The sequence below is a fragment of the Pleurodeles waltl genome, chromosome 5, assembly GCF_031143425.1.
Source record: "Pleurodeles waltl isolate 20211129_DDA chromosome 5, aPleWal1.hap1.20221129, whole genome shotgun sequence".
Taxonomy (NCBI): Eukaryota; Metazoa; Chordata; class Amphibia; order Caudata; family Salamandridae; genus Pleurodeles; species Pleurodeles waltl.
The window spans coordinates 1,325,209,583-1,325,231,358 of NC_090444.1; the positions used below are offsets into that span (position 1 = coordinate 1,325,209,583).

Here is a 21,776-nt window from a genome sequence, read left to right on the forward strand (position 1 = left end):
GAATGCTATAAGTGGCATTTGATGCTGATGAAGTTGTGGTATAGAATTCAAAATATATAGTGGAAGATGTGGGACAGAAAAGTGACCCTAAGAGGTCCGCATGGGACAGTAAGGAGACAGAAAGTGAAGAACGTTATTTGAGTTATTAAAGAAAGAAGACAAACCATGTGAGAGAAAACTATGGCAGTCGGTCTACTTTCAGAAGGTAAAAGGTGGGATGTATAGGAATTTAAGCCGTACATACAGCGAGCAGTGCCACAAAACGTGCATCTTGTTTATGGGCAGATTTAGGGTGTTTGTTGTTAAGACCTATTTAGAGAACGAAAACTTTGGATTGTAGTAGTGGCAAAGGACATTCAAGAGTCTTAATGTTGGGATTTCTTGTTGGCCAGTCAGGATTGAGCCTATTAAGATTGAATGGGCGACAGTCTCTTTGTATAATATTGCTGATGTTGGTAATTTTGTCTACAGAAAAGTGAAACTAATTTTGGAGTATACTTGTAGTTCTTTGGTTGACGTTTATCACGGTAACAGAATCAATTTTGACCACTCAAGGACAAAATAGTTTTTTGCATTATAGATTCTTCAGGAGAGTATTTTTGTTTTGGCTGTGGAGGGTGCTTTGTGGTATTGCATCGTAGAAGTTTTGTGATTGTTGAGGTGTGCAATGGTAAATTAATTCTTCAAGTTTGAATTAGCACACCCGTTTCCCTGTTCTAACTGAGGAAAACATTGGCTCAAACAGAAGATGTTCATGCATCAGTCCTTTGCATAGGGCATGAACCATGACTTTAATTTTCCAGATAGCTCTATTGGATAAGTGATAAATATCTGAGTTTTTGTTTGGGTTGTGAACTGCTATTGCTGCACAGGATACCTTGGAAGACAGGCAAGTAAAATCTAACTTTGCTAGGGCATTGGTGACCTCCTGCCTCCCTCCTCCCCACCGCCCCCAAAGGTTCGGCAAGCTGCAGCATACCCTCACAGACCTGCTCATAACTTCTAGATCTCTGACACTGTGCTGAGCACCCTAATAAGGCAACATAGCCAGTGAGAGTGTGTACTTGTCCAGGAGCCCACATTTTGTGTCTGGTAGGGTTCTGTTCCTGTGTACACAAACTGTTCATATGTAAATCTCCCCCAGTTGTTAAAAGCTGCGTCTTCTGGGATGTCCCTTACAATATTGCTATTTCATACCCTTGAAACAAAACCCTTGTTATGGCAGAACTGCGAGTATTCTTACAGGAGCAACATTATGCAATTTAGACACAGCCGTCTAATGAGAATTAACACAAACTAATGAAAGGAATGAACTTATTTTTTTGTCTTTCAGTATTTTAGACAACTGTTAAGAGGAGCTGAATCTCCAACACGAAATTCAAGACTAAACAGGTAAGAATAGTGATTCATTTCACTGAACGGGCATGTGTTCTCTCAATTCTGTAGCACTTAGCCAGAGGTGTTTAAAACACCTTCACATTATTACTAAATCCATACCTTCTTTCTCCAGTGGTCGAAGATCTCTTCCTTCCCCACTGCTCCTTTTCAGCTTACCACGTATCCATAAATAATAATAATTGACCAAATCCCAAAAAGTAGCCACAGAGAAAGATGACTACCTTTTTGCCCAGCAATCTGTGGACCACTTGGCAGAATTACATCTCCTGGGAAGGTGGTATTATGTGATGCCCCCAAGGTGGATCTGTGGACTCTGTTTAAATCGATAGTGTTTCTGCCTCCTTCATGCCAGTCTGGTGCAGGAGCCCACCTGCACTTGCTTGGCACTGTGCCCAGATTTTGATCAGCAAAATGCTGCTTTATGTCTAGGATATACACACGTTTCTACTCTAATTTTATAATTCCTTACATGATCCTGGCTGGTTGTTGAAAGTGCAAGGTACTCCCTTTTGATAGGGTTCGGTTTCCTCCTGATTTGCTGCCATCAACAGGCGATGATGCACAGAGATTCCAATCAGTGACCTTTTTCCATTGTAGCACATGGCCTTTGCCTCCTGGCATTGCTTAAAGGGCAGCCTGTGCGTCTTGAAAGTGAGAAGTGACCTTTCCATTCAGTAATACAGATGTACCCCTCGTCCCTTCTTGTAGTGTAGGCTTCTCACTTTCCCAGTGGTTAGGCAATCACATAAAAAGGAAACAATTAGTAAAAATGTAAAAAAGTGCCTAGCGTAAGGGAAGTGAATCTCTTCCCATTTTCTCCACCAGCCCATAATATAGCCTCGTGCTTGATGGCTACTTCATTAACTTTTATTTATTATTGCTGCCTGGAGTGTAAATTCTCTTCTTTGGTCAAATTGAATTTCTATCAATTGCCCTTGGTTCGCACTAAATCCAATTGTGTCATATAGGTTTTTGGACAATAGACTTTAAACAAAATAAGTTGTAGGGGTAAACAAAATGCCCACTGAAAACAATAAACACCATTGAACAGCAAATGGTAACTGCAAGACTCAACTAGACTCATGTAGAACATTCTACATTGTAGTTCTGAAGCTCTCAAAATGCTTATATGCTATCAACTGAAGCCATTAAAAAAAGATTAAGTAACTTTTTTACTGCTCACTGGAATTCCCAGGAGGACTCTCTTAATGGTGCTTTGCCCCAGGTATTGGTTATATCTGTAGTTATTATACTCTAGGCACTCAGGGGAACTTGCAGTGGCTACTCACACAGATTTGTACACATGAAGACGTGACTTTTATGATGGCATTGTGTGAATGTGCTGGTAGCGGTCTAAAATATTTTGTCTCATTGTGCACTTGATTGTCATATCTTGTAGTGTAATTCTTTAAACCTGTTGTTGCAGAAGTAGCCTGAGTTTGGATGATTTCCGGTAAGTCTAGCCAGCATGTTGATATTTCAGTGCAACCTGCTTCACGGGTGTTGGTATGCACACGAGAAGGCGTTATAGCATACTAACTTACGTTTTAACCACATACTGCCTTTAGGGTCCTTCAAATGGGGTGAAATTTACTTTGCACAAATGAATTCCTTTCCAAACCGTAACACTGCCTTTCTAGATGGAGTGGATAATATTTTTTTGTAGTTTGCATGATAATGTTAATTAAGAGTATTCAAATAATAATAAAATAGTTTATTCTTTCTTTGATAACCTAAAACCTTATATAATAAAAATGAAAAAGATTGACATGAAAGAATTATATATATATATATTACTATAAATCTAGGTGGTACATATAGAGGCGTTGGTATGTATATAAATAATAATGTGTGTATAAAGTATTTGTGAGCACATACATATATGTATATAAAGATGTGTTTTATGTATTAGTAGCGTATGTGTGTGTTTAAATCATTAGTCACATAGGTGTGCGTGTATGCGAGTGTGTGTGTGTGTGTGTGTGTGTATATATATATATATATATATATATATATATATATATATATCTTTTCCACAACTCCAAATACGCATTGGTCTGCACCCAGCACGGCAGACTACGGCGGGGTCGCGGGCCCCTAAATTTTACAAAAAAGATTGTTCTTTTCACAGAACGGAAACGCCGCAGTCACTTAATCTTTTAACGAAAAGTGTTTATTCAGGCCAAAGTAAAACAAGCAAAAAACATAATTCCGCCCGACGTGTTTCGGGAGACCTTGTTCACGGGAAATAATAATAGTCCATACTTCAATATCCATTTAACATTTCAGATACTAACTCATCATAAATAACGGACTTCAAAAAGTTATAAATCTGCGGCGGCCATCTTTGAACATGTAATTTCTTATGTTCTTTTTTTTCAGTCAAACTTAAAGATATTGTCTAATTTAGTTCAATACAAACAAACATACCATTCTGTTTTACTTATATTCCTTAACATTATTGCTTATTACTGCCATATGGTTCTGCCAATTCGGTCAACAATTTAATCAAATTGACATTACATCAATAATGGTATTTCTCTCTATAAAAATAGAAAAGAGCAACTTTCCTTATACTGCCGCCTCTCCATCATCATAATCTCATCTTATATGATATAATAGCTCCGTTGCTTTTCATCAAACATCATTCTATCCTTCTGTAAAACAAAAAACAAAAAAAGAAGAAGAAAGGTAATCTATTGGAGGTTTCACAGCGTACATTCCCAATTTAAAAATAAAATACAGTCAAAAACTAAGCAGTAAATATATATGATCATGTAGTAAAGAATATCCTTATTCATGACATCATGTCTTATTAATATAAATGAACAGATAATTCCTCATCCTTGTTAATTCCATCTGGCTCCATTGTGTTACAGCCTACAATTAATCGAGATTCAAGTTTCCTTAAATCTAACGTCCTGTTACCTCCTCTTACATTCATAGTAACCCTATCTAGGACCCCATACTGTAATTTATTTACATTCTTATCATGATGCTCCTTAAAGTGCCTTGCTACAGGGTATGACTTATCCTCCTTTTTAATCGCTCTCATATGTTCCAAAATTCTCTTTTTCCCTGTGTGTATTGTACTCCCTATGTAAAATCTATTACAAGGGCATTTTAAGGCATAGACACAATAATCTTAAAAACATGATACATGTTTCCTTATCACAAAGGGTTTTTGTACCCCAGGAAAATGTATTTCTTTACAATTCACATTTTGCTTACAAGCTTTACATTTCCCACAGATAAAGAAACCTTGAATGGGTTTCACCATTTCTGTTCTTGGTATCAGACATTGACTAAGTGTGTGTTTCAAAGATCTACTTCTCCTGAAAGTAAAAGTAGGGTAATCGTTAATTATTTCTCCTATATTCTCATCAGTTTTTAATGCTAGCCAAAATCTGTTAAAAGCCTTCTTTATTGCTCCTATTTTGTCATGATATGTAGTGATAAATCTTATTTGTCTATCTTCTTCTTCATCTCTTTGCAATTTTCCAACCAATAGATCGTCTCTTTTGATTTGTCTAACCTTCTTCAATGCTTTATCAATAAGGTCTGAAGAATAACCCCTTTCTTTAAATCTTTTAGTCATAATCCTAGCTTCCTTCTCAAACGTGACATCAAAACTACAGTTCCTTCTAGCCGTTAAGTCACACTTTCCATAGGAAGAGTGTTATTTTTGTTTTGCTAATAACTTTGGTGAAGTAATTATCAGAGCCATGTTTTCACTTTGTGCGTGGCCTTGATTTATACTCATATCTGACTACTGGTAGAATATGTTCCAAATAGTGCTGTCCAAAATGGAGGTAAATTTTCTAATGGAGTATGAAGTTCAATGTCATGCATACTGATTTGTGCGTTGTTGAGGATTTTCAGGCTTCAGTGCGTTTGAAGAGTGTGAGTCACTTTTTGATACAGATGTGGACCTTATTTTAGACACTGTTGAGATCAGAGTGTGTCATTTAGTTTTACATCTTTGTATTGATGTGCAACAATATCATACCCACAAAATAACAGAATTAACTGTTCCAATATGCCACAAATAACACACAGTCATCTCTAAAGGGGGATGATGGGATGAATAGCATAAGGGCTACAGCAGAGACATACACTAAAATGCCACAAGCTTCAGCAAACTTGGTTAATCTTAATACAAAAAACAGACTACCCTTAGTATATTATGTTGATTTAAACCCTTCACCTTCATTCTTGCTGCTGCTCGCCTACCTAATGTATTGGAGAAGTTAAAGATTTTTCCTCTGTCCTGGTCCCTGAATGTTGCGGGCAACCAAAGAGACACTTCAAAGGCCAACGAGATCAGTTCTTTTTTATTGCTTTGGAGGTCTTGTTTCCTCATCAAGGTGCTAGCGTGTCTGGTCCTTAGTAAGTAAACTTACAAGGGGACGCGTATAGGTCAATGAACCTTTTGGATCGCATGGAGTATCCTAACTATGGGGCAACCAATGACCATCAACAATCTATACACAATTAGTAATCCATAAGCAAAACATCAATCATCAGTGAATAGCATCAACATCTCATGAATAACCACAACTCAATTATACGTTTTGTCAATTTTATTTCCCTGTTTGTTACAATTCTAAATCATAAGATTAATTCAAACTTTATTCAATTGGCTCAGAATTAGTTCATTAATGACCACCAATAACATAATCTAATCAGAACTTGAGAAAACATACGTTTGAATGCTTCAGCATAAGCCAACAAAGATGAATATAACAACATTAATAGCAGAGTTCAGCAATCAGTTCGTCAATCATTGGTCACTGTCAGCGTCACCCTAAGGAACCTTACCTAACCCAGATTAGCATTAGCATGTGGGACTTCATGTGAAAACAATCACATTGTCATAGCTACCTATACACAGAATGGATCAGCAACAAAGTAAGTCTTCGTCTTCAGGTCATTAATCGATCAGCAACGCATCAGGCTTTGAAAAGCATGAGCCCAATGACAGAATCTCGAATCGCATCTTCTGACATCTAACATCTGCATCGATTTTCCCCTCACATTGTCATCTCATCTGCAGTTTTTACCCTTTGACATGACTTTTTATCAAGGTTTTCCAGTCCATCCCCCTAATTCCTAATTGGTCAGTCAATCACCAGTTATTATTCTATCCAATAATATTAATTTCACAAATCTATGAATTCTAATATTATGCTGTTCTCAGTTCATTGATTGGTTCACTGTACAATGTACTCATCATCTGGCTCATCAGGTATCGAAAATGTTGCATCTTCTTCTGCAGTCAGTGTCTCTATTGTTCGAGTCCTGGGAAAGTACATCTTGTCTGCTCTGCACAACATATGTTGCGATTTGATTCCGTCATCTCCTGTCCGTCGGTACTTTGCAGAAAATTCTAGCTAAGCAGACTTTAACAGCGAATGGTTTATGGTCAGTTCAATACATTAGCTTTCCTACAGTGCGCTAGTAATTCAGCTTCTGCATGAGGCCTGGCAACTAGGACACAACTTCGGCTAAGTTAATTCTACAATATAATGCAAAACACACATTATACATCTCAATATGACATACTGTTTTTTTTGTAAACAAATTTTATTGCTGTAAAGTGTCATACAGACATTAATGAGCCAAATAGATCAAAAATTCTCATTGAACATAGATTGTTAGCTGTCGTTCGTTCTTTTACAGATTTAATGGGATAACTGGTGTTAGCAGCCTTATACAACTATAATATTTTCCATCTGCCTCAGAGAATTTCATTCTCATTGGTATCTCTTTAGCTAGCGTGTGGGTCATGCTAGCCCAGCTTGCTCACCTGATGGGTTGACGTACAAATAACAGCCAAATTGAATTATACCTTGTAATTGAGACTGGGCGTGTCTGTTGGGAGTGTGTGGTGCTCAAACAAAATGTAACTAGTCCCCTCCCCCCTCACCTTATATTCTGTGATGACTGTTTTCTGCCTAGTCGTGCCTGATCCTTCCGGCCTGGGTTAGTCGCGCGGAGTGTCCCAAGTAGTTCGCCCAGGGGCCCCCGCTATTCATAGTGTGTGCCATGTGGCCTGATCCCTGCAAGGGCATCAATCCGCATGTGTATTAGCCTGTGTGAGGGTATCGCTACCTGGGTCCGAATGCTCCCTCTGCAACGCTATGACAATCTGATCCCAAGCCTCCTTCATCTCGGGGGACCCCAGACCCTTTCTTAGTTCTGTGTATAGCACTGCTCCCTCACTTTCAGCCCATTTCCTAAGCTCCCTTTGCCAGTCCTGGAGCCACGGGCCCCCTGGGGACTTCCAGTTCCTCGTCAACTCCCTTTTCGCTAATATAAACGCAAAGTCTTGAAATCTGCTAGTGGCCTTATTCTTAGGTGTATGTGGGAACCAAGGAAGTATGCATCTAGTGGGTGTGCAGGTAATGCTGATCTCTGTGATGTTAGCCACCTCTGCGACCACTGTGTCCCAGTAGGTTTGCAGCCGGGGGCAGGACCAAAGCATGTGGAGGAAATCCGCTGCCCCCATTTTACAGCGGGGGCATTTCGCCTCTCTTATTCTAAAGTGATCTCGTAATCTGAGTGGGGGTGAGGTATGCTCTGTGTAGTATGTAAAACTGTATAAGCTGGAACCTAGCATTTCTGGACAACTTATGTGTTCTCTCCAGAATGCGTACCCAGTCTGTATCCGGTATCTGCGTCCCCAGATCATGCTCCCACTTCTGCTTCAGTCCCAGTAGGGGAGTCCCTTCCTCTTCCTCAATCATCCCGTATAGCCTAGTGACCGCCTTATGTGTGCACCCTGTTGTCAGCAAATAAGTACTGAGACCATGTTGAGGAGGTTCAGCAGCTCCCGTCCCCCAGTGTCGCCCAACGGTTCAGGTGAGCGCGCAGTGTAATAGAAAATGGCCCTGAAAGAGGTCATATTCCTGCCGAAAATCCTCAAAGAGTAGTAGGTTGCCCGACTGTACAGCTTCCCCAGCCGTGTGACCCCAGCCTCAACCCAGGTGAGTAGGCCCCTCCTCTCTCCCATCCCAGGAAGCCAGCGAAGCCAGGGTAATGGTACATCAGGAGAGTATGGCATATCCAGTCCCGCCCTATGGAGGCATCGACTCCAGCATCTGCGGATAACGGCAGGTTCGATAGACTTCGTCCGTCCTCTCCATGTGGCATTAAAAATATTCCAGCCAGTTCAGGAGTTGAGGGAACCATCAGGCCCTCCACATTTTCTCCAACACCGCCCTGCCTCATCCACCTCGCAAGACATCTTGTAGGCCCTGGAGCTCCACAGAACAGCGGCCATCCCAGAGCTCAGCAAGCTTTGGCCCCAGTGTGAGACACTTAAACTGCATTTCAGAGGATACCTGGGTGCACTGTCGCTCTCTAAGTATGTTTTTTAGGAATGCAGGTAGGATGCCTAAATCATGGGGCTCCCTTCTAAAATACTTAATATCTAATTTTTATAACTTTTTTAAGCACAAAGATTTATTAAGACTGTTATAGGGAGGCTGTCACTAATGTATATATTTGATGTGACGAAGGTGAAAGGTTGCTTGCGAAACTAATGTCTTTTTTTAAAATTATTTGATGCTATAAATACATTTGGTTGCTTTACTTTATTACTATTTTTTGCAACCCGTTTATTAATGACAATTTCAGGATAGGTCCATCAAACGTCTGTTACAAAAGAAAATTATCTCTAATTAGGGAAGCACATAGGGTTTAAATGAATTCATGAAAGAAGCGTCTTTGCATTCACTTAGAGTTGCATGGCCACGTCACTATTTCACCTTTGCTGAGAACTACAGTGTATCTGACTGTAGCAGATAAACAATGAGGTAGAGCTATAAGACCTTGTACAGTCTGCCCACCGACTTAACAGGGTTTTAGCATTGGGCTAAGAATTCTGCTTGTTTAGATAGACAAATACAGTGGAAAGATTGGTTTTTATATCAGCAAAAGCAAGTGGACCCAAATTAATGATTGTTAAATTTTCGATTCTGTCAGCTACCATTAACCCTAACTTAAAATGCAAAATCACGTTATCTCTCAAACTTGCAATCATAATTAAAGTTATTTATGTAGTGAGAGTTCTCTGCTCTTCCCAGCAGGATTAATATCTTCATGAAGGTCACCTGTTTGACCAGTCCTTGGTGGCTACCTCATTCTTAGGTCGAGCATAGCAGCGTACAAGCACTGCTTTTCTGACCTGTTGGTCTCTATCTGGGCTTTTAACCACACCCACCTCAACCTCATCACTTTCGCTTGTTCCTGGGCTTGCCTTTCAAAAATCCTTTGTTATCATTGGTAAATGTTTTACGTTTGTCCCTCTTCGGGGCTTTTTTGTTACCGTTTTGGAGACCGACCCTGTTACCTCAATTATTGCAGTTTGCTGACATGTTTAACTGCAAGCGAACTTCTTTTCCCTTTTGTGTCTCTCCTTCGCTCTCATGGTGGCTGCGGCTCTTTGAATTGTGTCGCTTATGCAAACTGTTTCACTTTAATTTTTTTCCTTTTGTGTGTCTCCTTCGCGCTCACGCTCATGGGGGTTGTGGCGCTTTGAATCGCCTCACTTATGTCAACTGTTTTACTTTTCATTTTTACTTTTTGTGTGTCTCCTGTGCACTCACGCTTATGGTGGCCTGGCACTTTGATTCGGCTCGCTTATGTCAACTGTTTTACTTTTCAGTTTTCCTTTTGTGTGTTTCCTTTGTGCTCACGCTCATGGCGGCCATGGCGCTTTGATTCGGCTCGCTTATGTCAAGTGTTTTACTTTTTATTTTTCCTTTTGTGTGTCTCCTTCGTGCTCACGGCGGCTGTGGTGATTTGAATCGGCTTGTTCATATAGTGCTTGCTGCTAGAACCTTGCTGCGTAGTGGTGCTATAAATCGTTGGTTTATCTAGTACTAGTGGGGCAACCTACAACCCAAGATGGATAATTACAAACAGTGCATAGTGTGTACATGTGCAAAATTATGTGGCACACTCTATGGCAGTATTATTTCCATTAATTTGACCCAGAAACAACATTTTTGTAAAATCTTTAACTCATGTGGCCAATTTCTTAAAGACCTGATTATGTGGTCAAGTCTACAGTCACAGAATCAGACAAATTGACTGCCCCCTCCGTTGTTGACAACAATTTATTAATGAAAGTGTTATCTAAACGTTTTTTGCATGTCCAGTGTTAGCTGCCCTAATTAATTAATGCAACTGTACTAATAAATGCACATTTACATTTTTATTGCAAACACTTTTTAGTGCCACACTGATTATATGTAACAGTTGCTTCAAACAGGGAAAGCACTCCCATTACTCTTCAGGGGGTTTTAGTATACTGTACAAATATTACCCCTTGCATTCTAGTTTGGAGGAAATACCTATTAAAACAAGTACACATGAAAAAAAATACTCTGGCATAAACCATGCATGCAGATGTGCAATGTATAACATGCTATTTATCACCATTGCTATCGGAAAGACATCATGACTCTCTCAAACTGTTACCTCCTGGTTGGTATGGGCTTTTTCCACATCCACCAATGATATTTAATAGCATATTACACTCCGTGCGTATATATATATATATATATATATATATATATATATATATATATATATATATATATAATGTTCGATGGCATGTGTAGCTGCAGATACACATGCTGTGCATATCCCGCCATCTAGTGTTGGGCTCGGAGAAGTCCTTTCGAGTCACAAGATCGAGGGACTCCTCCCATTTCGGCTCCACTGCGCATGGGCGTCGACTCCATCTTAGATTGTTTTCTTTCCGCCATCAGTTCGGACGTGTTCCTCTACGCTCCGTGTTTCGGTTCGGAAAATTTGTTAGATATCGGAAAAATTCGACAGTATTGTTTGCGTTCGGTATCGGGTTAGTTAACACAGATCGACACCGAATTTTGAAGAGCTCCGGTGGCCCTTCGGGGTTTCGGTTCCCCGGCGGGGCGTGGTCGGCCCGACCACGTGCGTCGACAAGACTAATGGAACAGACCCCATTCCGCTTCTGCCCCGAATGCCACAACAAGTATCCTTACACAGATCAAAATTTGGTCTGTAACTTGTGTTTGTCTCCCGAACACAAAGAGGATACCTGTGAGGCCTGTCGAGCGTTTCTATCGAGGAAAACGCTGAGGGACCGGAGAGCAAGAAGACTTCAAATGGCGTCAGCTCCGTCAGGACATCGAGACTTGGAGGAAGAAGAAACCTTCTCCATTGCTGACTCGGACGAGGCCGAAACAGAACAGACGCCAAAAACCGTGAGTAAAATCGCCCCAGCCAAAACTCACGGTAAATTCATCAGAGCCCAGGGGACGCCACCACCGGCAGGCCATGGCTTAACCCAAAAAATCGGTGACCGTCCATCGCACCGAAAAAGGGCACGCATGTGTCGAAGTCATCTGACTCCGGTCGAGATACCAGCACAGAAAAGACTCGACCCCGAGACACCGGGTCAGAACAATCTCGACATCGAGATACCGGCACCGAGATGACACGGCACAGAGAGATCGAAACACAAAAAAGTGGCTTCGGAGCCGAAAAAGATGGTGGAAAAGGTTTTGATCCCAAAACAACCGGCTTCGGAGCCGAAAACAAGTTCCTACACTGAGGAGCAAGGGCTTTCCACACAAATGCAAAGCCATAAATTCGGACAGGAACTAGAGGCAGAGGAGCCAGGTTATACACAGAGAAGGCTCCATATCCAAAAGGAGACAGGGTAGATAAGAACTCTCCCTCCTATAAGGATGAAAAGGAAACTGGCTTTCCAAGAGAAGGATAAACCACCACAAGCAAAGGTGGCCAAACAAGTAACTCCGCCACCATCACCTCAGCGCTCACCGCAATCATCACCAATCGCTAGCCCACCGATGGTGCGGTCCCCAACACACACAAGCATAAGCCAAGATGACCCAGATGCATGGGATCTTTATGATGCGCCTGTGTCAGATAACAGTCCTGACTGTTACCCAGCAAGACCATCACCACCTGAGGACAGTACGGCTTACACGCAGGTGGTGTCCAGAGCAGCTGCGTTTCACAACGTCACACTGCACGCTGAACCTATTGAAGATGACTTTTTATTTAATACTCTGTCATCCACACATAGTCAGTACCAGAGTCTTCCAATGCTACCGGGAATGTTGAAACACGCAAAGGAAATATTTCAAGAACCCGTGAAAGGCAGGGCTATTACTCCTAGGGTGGAGAAAAAGTACAAGCCTCCACCAACAGACCCTATGTACATTACGGAGCAACTGACACCGGACTCAGTAGTAGTTGGCGCAGCACGTAAAATGGCAAATTCACACACCTCCGGAGATACACCACCACCCGACAAAGAAAGTCGCAAGTTCGACGCAGCGGGAAAAAGAGTGGCAGCACAAGCAGCCAATCAATGGCGCATTGCGAATTCACAGGCTTTGCTGTCAAGATATGACAGAGCCCACTGGGATGAAATGCAACACTTTATTGAACATCTGCCCAAAGAATTCCAAAATCGTGCACAACAGGTGGTAGAAGAAGGACAAAGTATCTCAAATAACCAGATACGTTCAGCAATGGACGCAGCAGACACAGCTGCAAGAACTGTAAATACAGCAGTGACAATTTGGAGACATGCATGGCTGCGCACCGCAGGATTCAAGCCCGAAATCCAACAGGCTGTGCTTAATATGCCTTTTAATGGACAGCAGTTGTTTGGGCCGGAAGTGGACACTGCTATCGAGAAGTTGAATAAAGATACAGATACGGGCAAGGCCATGGGCGCGCTCTACTCCCCACAGAGCAGAGGCACTTTTAGGAAAACACAATTTAGAGGGGGGTTTTGGGCTCAAACAACAGAACCCTCAACTTCACAAACCAGGCCCACATACCAGAGCCAGTATCAGAAAGGAGGCTTTCGGGGACAATACAGAGGGGGACAGTTCCCTAAGACTAGAGGGAAGTTCCAAAGTCCCAAGACCCCTCAAAACAAACAGTGACTTCAGTGTCACAAATCCCCAGCACGTAACACCAGTGGGGGGGGAGACTAACAGATTTTTACCAAAATTGGGAGGAAATAACAACGGACTTGTGGGTCCTAGCCATCATCCAACATGGCTATTGCATAGAATTCCTACAATTACCACCAAATGTGCCGCCAAAAACACACAACATGTCCAAACAACACATGGATCTATTACAGATAGAAATCTAAGCGTTGTTACAAAAAGAGGCAATAGAACTAGAACCCAGTCATCAAAAAGGGACAGGGGTTTACTCACTGTACTTTCTCATACCCAAAAAGGACAAAACTCTAAGACCTATATTAGATCTCAGAACACTAAGGGGGTGATTCCAAGCTTGGCGGGCGGCGGGAGCCGCCCGCCATGCGGGAACCGCCAGAAGACCGTACCGCGGTCAAAAGACCGCGGCGGTCATTCTGGGTTTCCCACTGGGCTGGCGGGCGACCGCCAAAAGGCCGCCCGCCAGCCCAGCGGGAAACACCCTTCCACGAGGAAGCCGGCTCCGAATGGAGCCGGCGGAGTGGAAGGGGTGCGACGGGTGCAGTAGCACCCGTCGCGAATTTCAGTGTCTGCTAAGCAGACACTGAAATTCTAAGTGGGGCCCTCTTACAGGGGCCCCTGCAGTGCCCATGCCATTGCAGCCACTGCAGTGGCATGGGCACTGCAGGGGCCCCCAGGGGCCCCACGACACCCCATACCGCCATCCTGTTCCTGGCGGCCGAAACCGCCAGGAACAGGATGGCGGTCGGAATCCCCATGGCGGCGCAGCAAGCTGCGCCGCCATGGAGGATTCCCCTGGGCAGCGGAAAGCCGGCGGTACACCGCCGACTTTCCGTTTCTGGCCGCGGCTGTACCGCCGCGGTCAGAATGCCCAAAGGAGAACCGCCAGCCTATTGGCCACGGCCCTGGCGGTTTCTACCGCCAGGGTCAGAATGACCGCCTAAATCTTTACATCAAATCAGATCACTTTCACATGGTAACACTTCAAGACGTAATCCCCTTGCTCAAACAACCAAACTACATGACGACATTAGATCTCAAAGATGCGTAATTCCATATACCCATACATCCTTCACACAGGAAATACTTAAGGTTTGTATTCCAAGGAGTACATTATCAGTTCAAAGTGTTACCATTCGGAATAACAACAGCACCAAGGGTATTTACAAAATGCCTTGCAGTAGTAGGGGCACATATCAGAAGACAGCACATACACGTATTCCCGTATCTAGACGATTGGTTAATCAAAACCAGCACCCAGAAACAGTGTCTTCAACACTCAAAATACGTCATAGAAACCCTTCACAAACTAGGGTTCTCACTAAACTACCAAAAATCACCCCTACAGCCGTGTCAAATACAACAATACTTAGGAGCAACAATCAACACAAAAAAGGGAACAAGCATTCCAAAACGTAATACAAAGCATGCACCCAAACCAAAAGTATCAGGTAAAATTAGTGATGAAACTACTAGGCATGATGTCCTCATGCATAGCCATTGTCCCAAACCCAAGGTTACACATGCAGCCCTTACAACAGTGCCTAGAAACACAATGGACACAAGCACAGGGTCAACTTCAAGATCTAGTGTTGATAGACCGCCAAACACACACCTCGCTTCAATGGTGGAATCCTGTAAATTTAAACCAAGGGCGGCCTTTCCAAGACCCAGTGCCTCAATACGTAATCACAACGGATGCTTCCATGGTAGGGTGGGGAGCACATCTCAACCAACACAGCATCCAGGGACAATGGGACACTCAGCAGAAACAACTTCACATAAATCAGCTAGAACTACTAGCAGTGTTTCTAGCGTTGAAAGCATTTCAACCGCTAATAACCCACAAACACATTCTTGTCAAAACAGACAACATGACAACAATGTATTACTTAAACAAACAGGGAGGCACACACTCATCACAACTGTGCCTCTTAGCACAGAAGATTTGGCATTGGGCTATTCACAATCACATTCGCCTAATAGCGCAATACATCCCAGGAATTCAAAACCAATTGGCAGACAATCTCAGTCGAGATCACCAACAGATCCACGAATGGGAGATTCATCCACAGATACTGCAAACCTACTTCCAAAAGTGGGGAAAACCGCAAATAGACCTATTCGTATCAAAAGAAAACGCAAAATGCCAAAACTTCGCATCCAGGTACCCACAGCCTCACTCCAAAGGCAATGCATTATGGATGAGTTGGTCAGGGATATTTGCTTACGCTTTTCCCCCTCTCCCACTCCTTCCGTATCTTGTAAACAAATTGAGTCAAAACAAACTCAAACTAATACTAATAGCACCAACTTGGGCACGACAACCTTGGTACACAACATTACTAGACCTGTCAGTAGTGCCTCATATCAAACTACCAAACAGACCAGATCTGTTAACTCAACACAAACAGCAGATCAGACACCCGAGTCCAGCATCGCTCAATCTAGCGATCTGGCTCCTTAAGTCTTAGAATTCGGACACCTAGACCTTACACAAGAATGTGTGGAGGTCATCAAACAGGCTAGAAAACCTACTACAAGACATTGCTACGCAAATAAATGGAAACGATTTGTTTATTACTGTCAAAATATTCAAATTCACCCATTACACGAGTCCCCAAGAGACATTGTAAGCTACTTACTACACTTACAAAAATCTAACTTAGCTTTTTCGTCCATTAAAATACATCTCACACCAATTTCAGGATATCTGCAAATTACACATTCAACTTCACTATTTAGAATCCCAGTCATAAAAGCATTTATGGAGGGTCTAAAAAGGATCGTTCCACCAAGAACACCACCAGTTCCTTCGTGGAACCTCAATATTGTATTAACGCGACTCATGGGTCCACCATTCGAACCCATGCACTCTTGCGAAATGCAATACTTAACCTGGAAAGTAGCCTTTCTAATAGCTATCACATCCCTCAGAAGAGTGAGTGAAATACAAGCCTTTACCATTCAAGAACCCTTTATACAAATACACAAACATAAAGTGGTTCTATGCACAAATCCCAAATTTTTGCCAAAAGTTATATCACCGTTCCACTTAAACCAAACTGTGGAACTCCCAGTGTTTTTTCCATAACCAGACTCTGTAGCTGAAAGAGCATCACATACATTAGACATAAAAAGAGCTCTAATGTACTACATTGATAGAACTAAACAGTTTCGCATAACAAAACAATTGTTTGTAGCTTACCAAAAACCTCATACAGGGATTCCAATATCCAAACAAGGCATTGCCAGATGGATAGTTAAATGTATTCAAACCTGTTATGGTAAAGCTAAAAGAGAACTGCCTATTACACCGAAGGCACACTCCACTAGAAAGAAAGGCGCCACAGTGGCCTTTCTAGGAAATATACCAATGACAGAAATATGTAAGGCAGCCACATGGTCTACGCCTCATACATTTACTAAACATTACTGCGTGGATGTGTTAACAACACAACAAGCCACAGTAGGACAAGCAGTACTAAGAACATTATTTCAGACAACTTCAACTCCTACAGGCTAAACCACCGCTTTTGGGGCGATAACTGCTTACTAGTCTATGCACAGCATGTGTATCTGCAGCTACACATGCCATCGAACGGAAAATGTCACTTACCCAGTGTACATCTGTTCGTGGCATGAGACGCTGCAGATTCACATGCGCCCTCCCACCTCCCCGGGAGCCTGGAGCCGTTATAAGTTGAATAAAATTAAACTTGTACATTTGAAAATTTGTAAATATAACACTTTTAGTCACATTATGTACATACATACTTACTCCATTGCATGGGCATTATTACTATATACACAACTCCTACCTCACCCTCTGCGGGGAAAACAATCTAAGATGGAGTCGAAGCCCATGCGCAATGGAGCCGAAATGGGAGGAGTCCCTCGATCTTGTGACTCGAAAGGACTTCTTCGAAGAAAAACAACTTGTAACACTCCGAGCCCAACACTAGATGGTGGGATATGCACAGCATGTGACTCTGCAGCGTCTCATGCCACGAACAGATGTACACTGGGTAAGTGACATTTTCCATATATATATATATATATATATATTTGTTCAATGGCATGTGTAGCTGCAGATACACATGCTGTGCATATGGATTCCGACATCTAGTGTTGGGCTTGGAGTGTTACAATTTGTTTTTCTTCAAAGAAGTCTTTTCGAGTCACGGGATCGAGTGACTCCTCCTCTTGGGTTCCATTGTGCATGGACATCGACTCCATTGTTAGATTGTTTTCTTTCCACTGTTGGGTTCGGACATGTTTCCTATCCCTCTGAGATTTCGATTCGGAAAACTTTGCAAAACTTTATTTTCGTCGGTATTGTATTGGTCGGGTTAATAATCTTCCATCGACACAGCAGTACCGTCGGGAAACAACTTTGTTCGCCCTTCGGGGCACGCGTGCCCAACTCGGGCCTGCTCAGGCTGACCGCGTGGAGAGCCTCATGGATCGGACTCCATTCAGATTCTGCCCTCGGTGCCACGTAAAGTACCTATACATAGACCAGCATCTGGTTTGCAACCTCTGCCTTTCTCCAGACCATCGGGAGGAAAACTGTGAGGCCTGTCGATCCTTTAGATCAAAAAAGACTCTAAGAGACAGAAGAGCAAGAAGGCTCGAAATGGCGTCAACGAGTGGAGAACATTTCGACGTAGAAAAAGAAGAACTACTGCAGACAGCGGTCTCAGTCCGAGATTCGGAGTTGGAGCAAGAATGTGAGGAAGACAGACCCGTCACAGCCGGTCAGCATGTGAGTACGTCTGCCCCTGCTCCTCTCACATAAGGAAACAGGGAGAATTAGCACAGCACCTCCTTTAAAAACAAAGAGGAAGCTGGCATTTCAGGAGGAATTGGACACTATGCAGCCCCCAGCTAAAGTGCCAAAACAGAATGAGAAGCCAGCACCTCCTCAGTCTTCTCCTCCTCATTCTCCCTCACACTAGCCCTACACCACTGGGTAAGTCACATTTTCCAAATATATATATATATATATATATATATATATATATATATATATATATATATATATATATATATATATATATATATATATATTTATTATACTTACCATTGGGTGAGATCTGAGGGTCACTATGTGCCCATACATTTTTAAATTAAATAAAACCGTTTCCCTGTTTTTTGTGAAAAGACAACCATTCACACTGATGAACTTAACTTGGAATTATGTGGCAGAAAGGACCAAAATGTGGCAGGGTTGTACAATTAATGTGGCAAAAGAAGTCCAGTTATACATTTCCAATGACAATAGTTCCAACTCAAGTAAATCCTGGAGCTGTTGCACTGCACATGCTTGTTCAAGCTGTTATTGTGCTCTTGAGGCTTGCGAAACACAACACAAGTATATATCTCACTTTAAGAGGAGTCCCCGTAACACAAAATAAAAATCCTCCTACTCTAGTTTGAGAAGAGTAATGTTTTTTTCTAATAACCGTGAGAAAAGAAATGACTGGATCCAGCTGTTTTCCTTATGCCTCACATCTGTTGCCTTGCACAACAGTAAAAGAATAATTATATCTCATTGCAAATTGCACATTTCCCACAAGAGACAAACAGCACAACTCCAGAAAAAAAGTAACTATAAATAACCTGTTCATTGGTTTCTGTACCAACTTTTCCCCTGCACTATTTGTCATTGTCGAGCCAACCTTAACAGAAGACATTATTGCCAAAATAGGTCCAAGAATCCATAGGAAAATATTCTGACACAGCTTTGCTTTATAAGTTGTATCGAAATGAAATTATAGTCTTATCATTTAATAGTACATTCAATTTAGCTTTATAGTGTCACCGAGTTAATATTTCGTTAAAATGTTTTAGCTACAGTTTAAATGTTGCAATAGGGCATAATCAATAAATGTGCCAATGAGTGATAAAATACATAATCTTTAGATCATGAGTGATGAGCTTTATACTGATATTTTTTCTGCTGAATCTGAAGGTATTCCTCTGTAGGTACATTGTTGATAAAATCACTATTATCATGTGCCTTCAAGAATTTCAGTTTATGATGTGATCTTTATAAGTAGTCTGCCATCATTTTGATAGTGTATTCCATCTTAACTGTGGTGATTCCCATACAGTTTAGGGAAATGTTTATTTTGCAGATGTCAAACCCTGTTCAGGGACCACAGAGCAGACCGGGACTACTGGCAACCATGGTGGTTGAGGTCCATTGCCAGTGGTGCCCTGGAGCCAGTCCTACTTTGGCTCTGCAATCTTCACCAAGTAAATCTCTTTCCACCCTTGACTTTGAAGATAATAAGGGGGAGAAGTAACAGAAGTCTCTGCAAGGTAGTGTAAACGGCAAGAGCTCAGAACTCAAGAGTCAAAACCAAACTAAGGGGTAGTTAGGTATTAATCTCAGGGGCATGATTTCTCAAAGTTCTCTTGGATCTTTTGGTCAACTTGGTCCAATGTCTTTGGCATGGTTATTAGGTTTTTACAGTCTCAGTGACAGCAGTAGTTTTACCTGCGCACATCTCTCACAGGCGGAGCTAGGCCCCATGGTTACCAGTACTCATTCTACAGCTGGCAGGACTGTGCAGCAGACTTGTTCACCGCAGCAACAGCTGTATGCAGGAAAATCTCCATGGACTTGGGTCAGGTAGGCTCTCACAGCAGCTTCAGTTCTTAGCAGCTGTGGCCCGTGGGGTCCTGCAAAGTACCTTTACTTCTAGCAGGAGTTATAACTTCCATGCTGAGTCTTCGGGCAACAAGGACATTGCTGGTTTGGGGCTTTCTGCTTCAGTGGCACTTTGTTTATCCTGTGGTCAGTATTGGCAATGGCAGCACCGGTAACATTGGCCCTCAGCAGGCTGCCAGGTCCTTACATTATGGTGCACTTCTGGTGCAGTCTTGAGCACAGTTTCACCAGTACTTTACAGAGAAAAGGAAGAGGACCCCTCCTCAGCATGGTCACTCCTGAACTGCTCTCTCAAGTGTGCCAAGCTCCTTGTCAATTCTTAGGCTTAGTAAGTGATCAGGGAAGACATTGTAAGTACATTTGCTCAACTCTGGTCAATATGAGTTCCCCAACTACATGATGGCTTTACTGAAACCATTGATGTTTTGTATCAAACATCTCATATTAAAAAACCTTCACTGATTCCAGTGATTGAAATATTAATATATGTACCAAGAGGGCACATACCAACAGCTAGTGTGCTAGCTGACTGGTCTTAACCAGCCTGCCACCAACAGACACGTTTCTGACCCCTGGTGTAACAGCCTCTTCTCTCTGGTGGTCAAAGCCTGCTCTATCAAGGATATTGCACACATATCCCAACAGGATGACCTGCAGATTAGCATCTCAAGACCTTTTGTATGCAAATCTGGCTTCCATCACAGCTGAGGGGATGCCGACCCTCCCCTGACCCTGGACCCATTTGGTGCCTGGACAGGCAGAAAGATTAGTAGTCAGAGAGGCGTGTCCACCTTCAAGCCAGTTCCACCGTTGAAGGTGAGCTGCGTGATGTGGACACAAAATTTGAAAGTCTGCTAACTTGTTGATGTCAGGATTAGGCACTCTGGGACATGGGTATGCCCACTTCCCACAGGAAGTGGTCATGTAGGGGGTGTAGTGACTCCAAGGGTAAGTAGCCCATTGATTAACATTAGGGCACCCGATGCTGAGAAGCACTTCTGCACCCGGACGCCCCAGTGCCTCCTGAAGTGACCTGTTGGTGCTGCAGACAGTCCGCAAAAAAACATTAGGTGATAGGGAGAATGTGGCTGGCCCAGTAGTATAGTTGAAGATCAGAGAACCCTAGTACGTCCTCATAGGGGTGCAACACACATCTGTGGAAGAAAATACGTCAAAGGCCTCCCGCCCAGATAAAGCTTGTTACCTCCGCTTGTAGTGTGTAGAAGAAAGTAGAGGGAATGGGATAGGAGTAGATCTGTAGGGTGAAAAGAAATCTCTGCAAGGAGATCTTTTTGAGTACTGCATCTCTGCCAGTCATGTTAAGAGGTAGCGTGGCCTAATGAGACATGTCTTTCTGAGCTGAGGTAACGAGGGGTGTGATATTGAGGTCCCATGCTGTTGTTGCGAAAAGGTGATGTGCATCCCCAGGTAGCTGAAGTATTCAATGGACCACTGAAACTGGGTTGTGACTCGTACATCATTGTGGGGGCTTCGGATCGAGACGTGGGTAGACTTAGACCAGTTCACCGTGATGACAGAGGCATCAGTGTGCAATTGTAGCATGTGTAAGAGTCAAGGGATTGTGTCCTCAGGGTTGCCAACATAAGCAAGCAGATCATCTGAATGAGGGCATGCTTGATGCGCCCTGCAAGATCACAGGACAGGTCCTGGGCCTCATGTTGTGAAGGGCA

At 42.6% G+C, this 21,776-nt stretch overlaps 1 protein-coding gene across 3 annotated transcripts in view; it reads left to right on the forward strand.

The window, feature by feature from the left end:
* SNX14 (sorting nexin 14) overlaps window positions 1–21,776 on the forward strand; it is a 627,761-nt gene that overhangs the window by 277,849 nt on the left and 328,136 nt on the right. For 2 of the 3 annotated variants that reach the window (XM_069235584.1, XM_069235585.1), the window contains exons 15-16: window positions 1,334–1,392; window positions 2,825–2,851. In XM_069235584.1, the coding sequence (XP_069091685.1) occupies window positions 1,334–1,392; window positions 2,825–2,851 (86 nt within the window). The remainder of the gene's footprint in view (window positions 1–1,333; window positions 1,393–2,824; window positions 2,852–21,776) is intronic. The other variant, XM_069235586.1, reaches the window with a different exon arrangement.